Raw genomic sequence first — 13,426 nt, 5'->3', positions numbered from 1 at the left:
TTAAATATTATTATGTTTTCTTTTTTTAATACATATGCATTGACTAAACATTTTTTTTCTCATTAATTTTTTACCCTATAGCGAATACCTCGTTACGGAGCATTACCGAAACTTTTTTATGAAATTTGTAGAATTGATTTTCTTTTTTTTCCCTCACTCGAAATTAAAATCCAAGTGGGCCACGTGGGCCTCAACAAGGCATGATTAGTGCAGAATGTACTGTGGCTACAGAGAATAAAACCCAAAATCCAGACAAGATATACAACTACGGCGCGGGAAACAACTCTTGCAAGTTGCAACCAAGTGGGCCTCTTAACTACCAATCATCCTTCTGAAAAACTAAAATCTCCCGCTTTGCTCAACGACAACTCACGATATTTTCACCTCCATCCAGTAACCTCTCGGTGGCATTCGCGTAATAAAGAAAATAAAATCTCAAAGGTAGTTAAAATCAATAGAGAAGGCCCCGAAGATTCCATCCCTCCACGTGGTAATTGAAAAAAGGTACAAAATGCTCTGCCGGTTGTTCTGACCCCCGCTCCCTCTCTCTCTCCCTCTCTCTTTTCATTTTCAAATATTAGAGCGTTTCGTTTTTTCAAGTTTCATCTGAGCTGTGAATTACCGGTAATTAATTCTTGATTAAACTTCTTAATCTCACTCTCTTTAGCTTGTAATTCTTGCTTGACTAAGAATCTCAGCTTTTATTTTTACTTCCTTTGCTTATGCTAGTTCATCTTTTCTTGCTTTCATGTTTGTTTTTTCTTTTGTTAATTGTTTTTATCTGTTTTTTTCTTGATCAAGTTCTTTCTTTTTGATAATTTGATGTTTTGAGGGTCGTTTCTAGTAGATGAGGTTAATTACTATTTAATTAGTGATTGATTAGCTCATGCTAATCGTTTTGGCTCGCTTGCTTGTTTGGTTTCATGTTTTTTAATCTTTTTATTAACTGTGTTGTTGGTCTGATTAAGAGGAATTACGTTAAGGTCATGATTTGTTGAAGTTCTCGTAAAGTTCTTCAATTTTTCTTTTCTAAATATTGATTGTATTTTTTGTTGAGAATCTCTTTGGTTAATTGTTTAGTTTAATTCTTCCTTCTTCTTTTTTTTAAGTTCGAATTTCGGATTTTTTTTGGCAGGCCTAAGCGAAGCTTACTAGGGAAGATTGAAACCGAAAGCAAAAGAAATTTCGTGGCAAGTCAAAAAAATTTCTTGTAATTTTAACTTTATGTGGTTTGTAGCTTTCTATCGCGATAAAATAGTTTAAAATCTTTGAAAATTGGATATTTTTCTGATTTTAAATTGGTTTTTTATATTAGTAATGTTTTTAAATTGGTTTTTTATATTAGTTACTATGCACCATAAATATCTCCGTGGTTATATACTGGAAATAGAAAATACCAAAAACAACTGCTCACCTTTAATAATATTAAGCTGTCTTTTTTTGCTTTTCGAAAGAATTCTATAAATTGGATACATCTTATTCTGGGGGTGCTTTGATTTGAGTCCTTATCAGTGGTGATGAGGTGGTGCCAGATCTATAATGACATGTTTGGCTGTTTAATTATCCATTTTTTAGTTGAAAAATGATTTTTTTTTTTTTAAAAAAGGGGGAAGTTTATTGGTGTGTTGGGTCCACGGTTTTAAATTTTTTTTTTTTGGGGGTGGGGGTGGGGAGACTCTTTTAGTGGACTTGTTATGGCGAAAGGAACATGGGATTTTTGGAAATGGGTGGATCTGAAATTTGGTTAGCAGAGGATAATTTTATTAGCTTGGTTGTGATTGGGGAATCTAAATGTGACATGAGTTTTGTTCTGAGTTTGAATTTATCTAATGAAATGATGATGTCAGTGAATGTTTGGGGTAATTTGCTTTAATAGCTGAGTTTTAGTAGGGACCGGCCATTTTAATCTATATAACCAGCAGCTCATGCAGGTAGAGCCTTTTAGGTGTAGCAAAGCAACGATCATATTTATCAATTCAGACCGGATTGATTTTTATTTCATTAGCAAAATCTGATTCTGTATTTCGAATTTCATCAAAATTAACATCAAATCTGAACTATTATCCTGTTTTTAGGATGATGAGATTTTGTCGATAATGTTAGGACTTTGGATAACCAAGAGCTGCAGCCTGTCAGCAAAAGAATATTATTAGCCTAGAATAGGTCAAAGTCAATATCGTTACTGATTTATTTCACAAATACAGCCTGGTGAGCGCTATTTGAATAGTTTAACAAGATCTCTAACTTTCTGCTTGAATGCTTTCATTTGTGTGGTTTTTTCTTTGAATGCCTGATCTTGCTAGTCGTTTATTGATCATTTATCTTCTAACAGGTGAGCCGTTTCATTTAAATGCTTATACACGTTAAAACTTGGTAAACCATGAATAAGCTGCTGGAAGCTTGTTGTGTTTAATTATCTAAACCCCGATATGCAGATTTTTATAATTTTTGGCGGAAGATGGAGAATGCATTTCTGAAAGCATAGCTTTCAAGGAAAGTTGATTGAAAGTTTGAAGAGAAGATGACAAAGAAGAAGCACCATTTCCAAGAGTCATTAAAATCCCTCTTTGGAAGTCACATTGATCCGGAGAAAGATGAACAGCTAAAAGAAACTAAAACAGGTGATTTCTTTTATCAGTAATTCTGGAGGTTGTGAAATGGCATTGTGGAAAATGGAAAAACGAAAATCTATGACCTACCTTGCAGCACGTTTTTAGTTGTCTTTACATGCTATTGTTTTGTGCCTTAAGCTTGTCCTTTCCATTGTAATCTTGGTCAATGTTTAACTGTAAAGACATTTCCTGTTCTGTAGAAATTGATGACAAGGTGAAAAGGATCTTGAAGCTTATCAAAGAGGAAGATCTTGAAGAACAAGATGGTCACTCAGAAGAAAACTCCAAAAAAGGGCCTCTTATTGAGTTAATTGAGGATTTACAGAACCAGTACCATTCGCTCTATGGACAATATGATCATCTGAAAGGAGAGCTGAGAAAGAAAGTTCATGGCAAACATGGAAAAGATACCTCTTCTTCATCCAGCTCAGACTCAGAATCTGATGATTCTTCTAAGCACAAAGGCAGTAAAAATGGTCGTTTGGAAAGCGAATACCAAAAGATAATAGATGGCATGAAGCAAAAACTTGAAGCTGCGAATCTAGAACTTGCTGAACTGAAGAGTAAGTTGACAGCTACAGGTGAAGAAAAGGATGCTTTGAAGTTGGAACATCAAACAGGTTTGATCAAGATACAAGAAGAAGAGGAGATCATTAGAAATTTGAAGCTTGAAGTTGAAAGATCAGACACTGATAAAGCACAACTCTTGGTTGAGAATGGAGAACTGAAGCAAAAACTAGATGCAGGCGGCATGGTAGAAGCTGAACTGAATCAAAGATTGGAAGAACTGAACAAAGTGAAAGATACACTGATTTTGGAAAAAGATGCTGCCACGAGAAGCATTGAAGAGAGTGAGAAGATTGCAGAAGCTTTGAAGTTGGGATATGAAACAGCTTTGATCAAGAAACAAGAAGCAGAGGAGATCATCAGAAATTTGAAGCTTGAAGTTGAAAGGCCAGACGCTGATAAAGCACTACTGTTGATTGAGAATGGAGAACTGAAGCAAAAATTAGATACTGCTGGCATGATAGAAGCTGAAGTGTATAAAAAATTGGAAGAACTGAACAAAGAAAAAGATAGCTTGATTTTGGAGAAAGAGGCTGCCATGCAAAGCAATGAAGAGAGTGAGAAGATCACAGAAGACTTAAGAACCATGACTGATTGGCTGCAGGAGGAAAAATCTGCCACAGGGCAAGAACTAGAAGCTCTTAAAGCAGAACTTTCAATCACAAAGCAGCAGCTGGAATCTGCAGAACAGCAAGTTGCAGATTTTATCCATAATCTGAAAGTAACCAAGGAAGAGAATGACTCTCTTACCTTGAAACTATCTGAAATCTCAAATGATATGGTGCAGGCACAAAATACAATTGATGGACTCATAGGTGAATCGGGTCAATTAAAGGAGAAATTGGGTAACAGGGAAAGGGAGTATTTGTCTCTTGCAGAGATGCACGAGATACATGGAAATAAATCATCAGATCGGATAAAGGAATTGGAAGTACAAGTAAGAGGTCTGGAACTAGAGCTGAAATCATCACAAACCCAGAATAGAGATCTTGAGGTGCAGATTGAGAGCAAAATGGCTGAAGCAAAGCAACTGGGAGAACAGAATCATGGATTAGAAACCCGGATTTTGGAACTTGAAATGATGTCAAAAGAGAGAGGAGATGAACTTTCTGCTCTCACAAAGAAACTTGAGGAAAATCAGAACGAATCATCTAGAACAGAGATTTTGACAGAGCAGGTCAATACTATGCTAGCAGACATGGAATCTATACGTGCCCAGAAAGAAGAATTGGAGGAACAGATGGTAAGTAGAGGTAATGAAACATCGATTCATGTTGAGGGGCTTATGGATCAGGTCAACGTGTTACAACAGCAACTGGAGTCCCTACAAAGCCAGAAAGCTGAACTGGGAGTGCAGCTCGAGAAAAAAACTCTGGATATATCAGAATCTCTTATTCAAATAGAAAATCTGAAAGAGGAGATAGTGAGTAAGACTGCAGATCAGCAGAGATTCCTGGCAGAAAAAGAAAGTTCTACAGCACAAATCAATGATCTGGAACTAGAGGTGGAGGCCCTATGCAACCAAAACTCTGAGCTTGCTGAGCAAATAAGTACTGAAATCAAGGAGAGGGAACTATTGGGAGAGGAAATGGTTCGGTTACAGGAAAAGATCCTTGAACTGGAAAAGACACGAGCAGAGAGAGATCTCGAGTTCTCTTCTCTCCAGGAGAGACGAACAACTGGAGAGAATGAAGCTTCTGCTCAGATAATGGCTTTAACAGAACAGGGCAGCAATCTGCAACAGGAATTGGATTCTTTGCGGACTGAGAAAAACCAAACGCAATCACAGTTTGAGAAAGAGAGAGAAGAATTTTCACAAAAGCTAACCGAATTGGAAAATCAGAAATCCGAGTTCGTGAGCCAGATTGCAGAGCAGCAGAGAATGCTGGATGAACGGGAGGAGGCACGCAAAAAGCTAAATGAGGAGCATAAGCAAGTTGAAGGTTGGTTTCAGGAGTGCAAGGTTAGTCTTGAAGTAGCAGAAAGGAAAGTTGAAGACATGGCAGAAGAATTCCAAAAGAATGCGGGTTCTAAAGATCAGATGGTAGAGCAGTTGGAAGAAATGATCGAGGACCTGGAGCGAGATCTCGAAGTAAAAGGAGATGAAATTAACACCTTGGCTGAGAACGTCCGAAATATAGAAGTTAAGCTCCGTCTGTCAAACCAGAAGCTCCGCATCACAGAACAATTACTAACAGAGAATGAGGAGAGCCTTAGAAAAGCAGAAGAGAGGTATCAACAAGAGAAGAGGGTGCTCAAAGAAAGGGCTGCTATATTGTCTGGGATAATCACTGCAAATAACGAAGCTTATCACAGGATGGTTGCAGATATCTCGGAAAAAGTAAACAGTTCTTTGTTAGGACTGGACGTTTTGACCATGAAATTCGAAGAAGATTGTAACAGGTATGAGAACTGTATTTTGGTAGTGTCAAAGGAGATCCGGATTGCAAAGAATTGGTTCCTGGAGACAAATAATGAAAAGGAAAAATTGAGAAAGGAAGTGGGTGATTTAGTTGTGCAGCTACAAGATACAAGAGAACGTGAATCGGCATTAAAGGAGAAGGTTGAGCAATTAGAGGTCAAGGTGAGGATGGAAGGGGCGGAGAAGGAGAATTTGACCAAAGCTGTAAACCACCTGGAGAAAAAGGCGGCAGCGCTGGAGAACACGTTGAAAGAGAAGGATGAGGGGATATCAGACCTCGGAGAAGAGAAGAGGGAAGCCATAAGGCAGCTATGCTTATGGATTGAATATCACCGAAGTCGCCATGATTATCTAAGGGAAATGCTCTCAAAGATGCCCATCAGAAGCCAGAGGGCATCTTAGGAGCCCTAGTGACATTTCTCATTCCAGCATATTCATTGGGTTTTTTTTTTTTTTTTTTAACTGCGACGAGTTACTCTTCATTACTTAATTTTTATTTTTTTCCCTTCAGAGAGTTTTGTTGATGTGATTTCCTTTTGTTAGCCAGTACAAATGTCAAAGCTAACATGCACCGGATTCATCACTTTGATTGTATAGAATTTATGCTGCCATTTCCAAATAATTTCAAGTACGATTGTGGAATTTGATGAAAACAACGATTGCTAATCATCATCTATCAGAGAAGTTAAATTCGCATTAGACAGCGACAGCCCTTGTATATGAGCAGGAAGAGGAAACCAGCAAAACCAAGGAAAGTAACGAAACCAGATAGTGAAATGAAGCACCAAATAACTAGCGGATATCAATTGAACAAGCTGTCGCAAATAGAACTTGCTAAAATATAACATCAAATAATCTAGAAGAAAGGCACCCGATATGCATCATTTCGACAAATATTTATTGCCATAGGAGTATGAATAAGAAATCTAGAAACTAAGGATGGGTTTAAATGGAGACAGTTGTGTATAAGACGGGAGAAATATCAACACTGGCTAAAGATTGGCTTCTAAACTTTCTTGGCCCCTCGAAGTAAGATAATCCCTAAAACTGACCCTCTAACATTACTTTCGTTTCCCTCGCAATGGAAGTAACAAAACTCTGATGATTTATTATTCTTCTCATTACTTCAGTCAGAAATCCTCATCTCGACTCCAAGAACGTCCTTCACCACCTCGTATGTCACAAATGCAATTGCTATTGAAGGGACCACCTACAAATGGAGAAAAAGAAAAAGATCTCCTTGGATGAAAATAATGAAGTAACAAAGCATTCTAAATAAAGATGATCAATACTAAGTTTGTGCACTGACCTTCACTGAATTGGGGACCAAACCCTTGTACAATGCTCCAAATCCCTCATGGCGAACTGTTTTCCTGAAGGCATCAACCATACCAGAATATTCATGAGGTGCTTTGCTCCTTCCATCACCAGTGACAACTGAAGCAGCACCCTTCCAGCCAACCATCTGCATTCTTCGTCGGATAACATCAAGAGGATAAGCCACTGTCTGGCCGACAGTCCCAGCAGCAGCCCCACAAGCAAGCCTTGTTGTCACACCCAACTCATTGTCCTCGACTAGTCCAAATGGATTAGTTTTGAGTAACCAGTCTTTAAGAGATTCATAAACAGAAAAGTTCAGACCCACATATGGTATCTGTAAATGTCATACTTCAGCCCATTAGATGAACGACACAGATGGTTCTCTAAAAATGGCATATGTGCAGCTTCAACAAGAAATTTTGGTTTAGTGACCTAATGAAGGAAATGAAAACCCCAACACTGATGAAATCTGGAGTATCTATGCATAAGAACATAGCTTTCTATGGTGCACATGCAAATGAAAGCAATAGAAAAGGAGCCATTTACTTACAACTCCTATTACAGAAGGCAGCCAGCCTTTGTATAAAGCCCGAGGACCTTCCTCCTTAAGGACTGTCGAGAGGGCATGAGCGATACCTCTATACTGACGAGGAGACTTGTCTGTCTGCAAGTATTCATATGGACAATCTTGTGCCATCAAAATAGTAAGATGACAAAGCATTTCACACATTCACAACGATTGCATAAATAGATCACAGCACCTGGACGGTTAGCCGACCACGAACCATGTCCATTGGGTAAGTTGCTGACATGGCAATAATTCCAGCACATGCACCAGCTCCAAGACGTAGAAGAGGAGTAAGCTGGGCATCATCTGCATGAAGGAAACTAATACGCGATGATTGTTGAGCTGGAAATTGATTAACCTCAATGGATACAAGTTAAAAGCCAAAAAAGGCTTTGCTAAAGATAATACCAGAGTTCAGTGCAACTAAATTGACGAGCATATGCTGTGTAAGTGCACAAATGATAGAACATGTAATGATGCATGAATAAACTCGACATCACTCCCACCAAAAGGAAAATCAGGATAAGAATTCCATATAAAATAGTGATGAATAGTTGGAAAATAGCAAATGGATTTCACCAGCAAAGGAACTTCACAAATACAATAGAATAACATATGGAGGCAAATAGAGGGGCAGCCATACCATTTCCAGTTTGCTGCCTATAAAACCATAATATTCCCCTGTTTACAGGAAAAAAGGAGCAAAACACAGAAAATTTATGTAGGCAGACTTATATGTAGAAATGAGTACTGCTGGAAGCCAATAGACAAAATATCAGGGTGGAATGCCAAAACATACTTGGATGCTTCCTCATAACTGAAGAACTTGACTGCTGAATTTGGGACAATTCGAGCACAATTAGTTCCATTGCCTTTAAACATTCCTCTTAAGCCCTCAGTTCTCCATATGTATTTCAAACCTTGAATGGTTCCATTGTATTTTATACTGTGAGGATTTTGAACCTGCATATTCCAAAAGTAAACACATCACTCTAGTTAAACAGAGAGTCATACATGCAGAATGATAATAGAGAAAATCTAAAAATAATATTAAATTCAGTATGCAATGTAACTGTCCATGATACAGAATGTCAGAACTAAATTGCTTAATAATAATAACAAAAACTACCTGTAGAAGTATTTTTAGTCTTTCTAAAGGAGCAACAGCTGTACGTGACCTGAAACAGATAGCACATACAATAATTTCTTCAAAGAGGAAAATGCTCAATCAAGTGTTGAGTATGCGAAACAAGAAAACTCAGTTGCTAATGTACAGTGATGACATCAATTATCCATTCATATTTAGGCAGTGGTACAAATTAATCAATCTGAACATCCCCAATCACACTACATGATCGTAACCTTCTGAAAAATGATCATAAATATTAGACAATTATTCCTTATCCTCAATGGTTCACGCCTCTATTTTCTTTTGGATGCCCTCGTTTTTTTCATTAACTCATTTCTGTGTTGTCGCTTATTTGTGGTCATTCTACATATATGCTGTTTATTCACCACCCATGACCCAAAACTCACATCCATAGACCAAAGCCAATCTAAACCTGGTTTAACAGATAAGAAAATTAACAATACACCAAAATTTCTCATTCGTAGACAGAGCAAATGATTGGTGATGGCAAAACCAGGTTTCATTTGCATTAGGAATTGTATAACTAAGCTATTTCTCAGTAATTTGAATGATTCCGATCAACTAACAAGTGATATCTAAATAGAAAAGTTAAAATATCTAAAAATCATGGATTTCACTAACAATACAAAAACTCACACCTTAGTTATAGACCTTATTTGCCACCAATATCCAACAGAGTACCAATGAACACCCAAAATTAGATTTTCACAAGCCCATCATAACATAAGGAGTCAAACCTTTACCTTTTCAAGGAAAAAGAACAGTGAAATCTTCAAAAAAAAAAAAAGCAGGCTTTTTAACCTTGAAGTATATTTTTACATATTTTAATGCAAAACCAAAAAACACTATCCTGTTTTTTACTCTTTAAGGAGGAAAAAAGCAAATCATTACAATGAAAAAAAAGTCCCCTCGCTGCCTAATTATAGCAATTATGTTTTAAACCCCAAAAAAACCCGTCATTTCTCTAACAAAATCTATAGCAAACAACAATCTTTACTTGACAAAAAAAATAGAAACAAAAAACCATCAATATTATCCTAAAAAATAATAAAAATCACAATCATTTCCACAAATAAGATAAAAAAAGAGGTTGATTATTTAATACAATAATCAGTAAAAAACTCCCAAAAAAACGAATAGAACTCACACTCCACCGGCTACACCCCCGGCTACAAGAGACTTGCAGATACTAAGAAGAGCGGGTCCCGGTGCTTTAACGCCTTCACGAGCGAGTTTAGCCTCTTCAGCGAGATTCACAATCGTAGAAACAGCAGACTCGCTTGTTTTCACGTCCTCTGATGCCATCACCGGAACCCTAGGAAAGTGGTCGGAATTCCGGCGTTGACTGGTGTGATTATTAAGATTGATTAATTTGGGGAAGGTTTGGTTTGGTTTGGTTTTGCATATGCTAACAAAGAGAGAGATGGAGGCGTCAGTTTTGAGAGTGAGAGAGAGAGAGGAGAAAGGGTTCGCAGGTAAAATGATTTTGTTGTATTTATACGTGGTCCCTAACACAACGTCCTTTCATTATTTCTTGGGTTAATGGTCCATTGGGTCCCTTTACTCTTACTTTTATATCAACATGGTACCTTCTTTTATTTTCATGTTCCCGTATCATCATTTCCCACTGTGGTGGTTTCCGTTAAATTAAATATTTTTAAAATTTTTTAGTTTTTTATAATTTTAGATTTTTTAATATATTGATATCTAAAATAAATTTTAAAAAATAAAAATATATTATTTTAATATATTTCTAAATAAAAAATTACTTTAAAAAACAATCATTATTACTATCACAAACTTTATATGTTATTAATTTTGGACTCAGTTGTATGAAAGAGGTTTTTTTGTAATTGCATAAATCAGCTGTAAAAGATGTACTTAATTATGGTATTTATTGAAGACTAACCTGTCTTTAAAATAAAAAAAGAAAAATATTTTGGCTTGTTTCTTTTTTTATTTGTTTTCTCTTCAATTATTATTAGAGAATGTGATCTATTAGTTATAATTTATGCCACGTGTCATCATCATGACCATGCAGGTGGTGGGATTTGACATCTTCTCTGATGTCAAGAAATGAAAGAATCTAAATGGCACGAAGATTAGGAAGTGAGGGATGAGATCAGGATAGAAGATAGAATTGAGAGACCAAAAAAGCAATCGAGAGTAAGTAGGCAAAATTCATTATTATTATTAACCTGTTATTTCCTGGTTCAATTACAATTACACCCCCCAGTGCGAGTTTGGTATTACAGGCGTAGAGTGATTTTCATGACTAGATAATTTATTTAAAGACGAGGAGAAGGGTTTTTTAAGAAGCCATGAGACCTCCAACAACCGAGGCTTTCTTTTCTTTTTCTTTTTTTCTTTTTTTTCTTTTCATAAAAAGAAGAAAAAAAAAACTAGTTTGATTTCTTACAGCACAGTCTTCTTTAGGTGATGTTTGATCAAGAGTTCACAACTACCCTGTCAATTCAAAAGTTTTGAGTGAGTCTAAAAATCCAAAACCAAAATTTTAGGGCTCCCAAAATGATATAAAATTTTAATTAAATTAAAAAAAATTATACATTTAAAAATATATAACATGCTAACAATCCCATGTAAAATAATCTTCTTTTAATAAAGACTTGAGCAAGAAATTTTTCTTTATATATCATACCTCATCATATAAAATTGAAACAATTTCGTGGAAATACTCTTCTTTTATTATTCAAAAAATCTATATGATCGCTAACAAGAATATATTTAATAGTATGATAAAAATTATTTTAAAGTTTTTTTAAAAAAATATATATCAAAAATATTATTTTTAACAATATCACATTAGATCAATTCAAAAATATAAAAATAATAATTTTAAATTAAAATTTTAAAAAAAATATTGTTGGATCACTAAACAGGAATTAGAGTCCTCCATGTATGTTTTGACACAAAAAAAAAAAAAAATATATTGGCTTTCACCATCTAGTTCTTAAGCAACATCTTGAATTTGATAAAAACTAGGGGATCGTTGATATTGCTGACCCTATAATGTGGAGAGGAATTTTTCGGTTTATGAATTATCCATAACGTCCATATCGATTGTGCGAAAAAAAAGGAGGTAATTTGATGCTCCAGGTCCACAAATTCTGTGGATTGGCGACGTCAAAGACAGTACACCTGCCCTGAAACATCCATGGAAGCAACACTCGGAGAAAAATTCGTCTCCAATTTTGTGTGGATGCGAACACTCCTTGCCCATCCAGGCATCCTTTTCCTAGCTAGGTAATTAAAGAAAACCGGCACCGGCACTGGCCTCTCTTGATTTTGACAAGAGAAGTCACTAGATATATATCGCCTTATAATGTCATCGTGTGGGTCCTTATTTTGTCGCCGTTTTCCGACCAAGAAGTCTGAACACAGGATTGATAGATGGGAAATCCGTAGCTTCAAGAGATAGAGAATGGATAAATGGAAAACTCAAATATAGTTTTCTAGCTATTTCATGTATGTAATTGAACCCTCTTTTTTATATTATATATATACAATAAAGTAATGATAAAATGCTTATCTAAAGACTTGTTAGCAACATCATAAGATTTTAGGAATCAGAATATATTTGTGTTTGTGTGCAGTGAATGGGATGGGCGTGTAAAAGCATATTATTTTTCTATTGATAAACAGGTGATTAATAAATTTTTTTAAAAAAATTTAATATAGTTTATATATTTTGAATTATTTTAATTTTCTGATATCAAAAATAATTTTTAAAAAAATAAAAAAATATTATTAACATATATTTTAACATAAAATATTATTTAAGAAATAACTATTATTATACTGCGAAACATAAATGGCAGCCTCAAGAGATAAAAGAGAATCCATCCGCAAGGTAAATTGCCAAGTGGCTTTGGTCTGAAGACTCTGAACCCAAGACTTCTGACTTTACTGTGGTAAGGTCTAACACAAAATCAATGTTTTTGACTGAAGACCGTAACCCTAACTTTCCGTTAAAAAGCATGAGAAAAGGGAAGGAATATGGAGCCTGATTTTTATTTATTTTCCTACATTCTCAGCTATAACCATTATTTAAGTATGGTGGCCTCGACAATATTCTGTCCCTTGAAATGAAAGTGACTGAGAATCACTTCCAACTTTAAAGTCGTGTTTGATAGTGATTTTTAAAGTGGTGTTTGGTACTATGAATATGGTTTTTTTTATTAAAGTATTTGTTATTTAAAAATATATTATAAATAATTTTTTTATTTTTTTAAATTTTTTTTTCAAAATCATTACATCAAAATAATTTTAAAAACATAAAAAAAATCTCATTTTTTTAAAAATGCACAATCATCGCAAAAACAATTACTATAAGATTGGGTGATAAGTTGATACGAGCTTAGCGTCTGATGACTCACCAGATATTATCATTAAATGCTCAGTGCCCACCACCCTCTCTTTTCTTTTCACTTGTACAAAGACACCATGTATAAGTGGTTGAGAATTGCATCCTCTAAGACCAGATTAAAATATAATCAATTTAAATTTGTTGATAAGAATAAAATTGAAAGAAGGAAAAAAACATGAGTAATGGGTTCACAGTTTTCATAAAAAGTTCAATTTAGTCCTCTAACTCTTCAAACTATATCCAATCAGTCCCTTAATTTTTCTGCAATTCAATTTTTGTCCAGAAATTTATTTTATTAACTTTCAGCACCAAAAGGAAAAGGAAAAGGCACGGCTTGCTTCATAATCTCCTCATCTACTATGTATTAAATTCACTATTGAAAGGGAAATGTTACCGACCG

General features: G+C 35.4%; 2 protein-coding genes across 3 annotated transcripts; one reads left to right on the top strand and one right to left on the bottom strand.

Annotated features, from left to right (window-relative positions):
- The first annotated feature begins 471 nt into the window (after positions 1 to 471).
- On the top strand, positions 472 to 6,223 carry LOC118033833 (uncharacterized). Of its 2 annotated transcripts, XM_035038956.2 has the most exons (4): positions 472 to 624; positions 1,136 to 1,190; positions 2,436 to 2,621; positions 2,813 to 6,223. In XM_035038956.2, exons 3-4 carry the CDS (start codon positions 2,522 to 2,524, stop codon positions 6,001 to 6,003), a joined length of 3,291 nt encoding a protein of 1,096 aa, XP_034894847.1. In that variant the 5' UTR covers positions 472 to 624; positions 1,136 to 1,190; positions 2,436 to 2,521; the 3' UTR covers positions 6,004 to 6,223. The 2 variants fall into 2 exon arrangements, with proteins under 2 accessions (XP_034894847.1, XP_034894848.1); XM_035038957.2 differs by lacking the exon at positions 1,136 to 1,190 and having other exon boundaries at positions 476 to 624.
- Positions 6,224 to 6,378: 155 nt separating this feature from the next.
- On the bottom strand, positions 6,379 to 10,107 carry LOC118033834 (mitochondrial adenine nucleotide transporter ADNT1). The gene is made up of 8 exons (XM_035038958.2): positions 9,787 to 10,107; positions 8,619 to 8,667; positions 8,289 to 8,452; positions 8,133 to 8,170; positions 7,683 to 7,795; positions 7,472 to 7,585; positions 6,911 to 7,255; positions 6,379 to 6,811 (listed from the first exon to the last, which is right to left on the bottom strand). The coding sequence occupies exons 1-8, from the start codon at positions 9,942 to 9,944 to the stop codon at positions 6,728 to 6,730; spliced, it is 1,065 nt and encodes a 354-aa protein (XP_034894849.1). The 5' UTR covers positions 9,945 to 10,107; the 3' UTR covers positions 6,379 to 6,727.
- Between the last annotated feature and the right edge of the window lie 3,319 nt (positions 10,108 to 13,426).

This window comes from Populus alba, chromosome 1, assembly GCF_005239225.2.
Source record: "Populus alba chromosome 1, ASM523922v2, whole genome shotgun sequence".
Taxonomy (NCBI): Eukaryota; Viridiplantae; Streptophyta; class Magnoliopsida; order Malpighiales; family Salicaceae; genus Populus; species Populus alba.
This window is presented reverse-complemented; position numbering and strand designations above follow the sequence as displayed.

What these genes read in the sequence shown, in the direction of transcription:
- LOC118033834 (XM_035038958.2), bottom strand. Translation starts at nt 9,944, where the DNA reads ATGGCATCAGAGGACGTGAAAACAAGCGAGTCTGCTGTTTCTACGATT. An exon ending in GGGGGTGTAGCCGGTGGAGT is followed by an intron (nt 8,668 to 9,786) that starts GTGAGTTCTATT and finishes TATCTGTTTCAG; the next exon opens with GTCACGTACAGCTGTTGCTC. An exon ending in AGTTATGAGGAAGCATCCAA is followed by an intron (nt 8,171 to 8,288) that starts GTATGTTTTGGC and finishes TCCTGTAAACAG; the next exon opens with GGGAATATTATGGTTTTATA.
- LOC118033833 (XM_035038956.2), top strand. Translation starts at nt 2,522, where the DNA reads ATGACAAAGAAGAAGCACCATTTCCAAGAGTCATTAAAATCCCTCTTT. An exon ending in GCTAAAAGAAACTAAAACAG is followed by an intron (nt 2,622 to 2,812) that starts GTGATTTCTTTT and finishes CCTGTTCTGTAG; the next exon opens with AAATTGATGACAAGGTGAAA.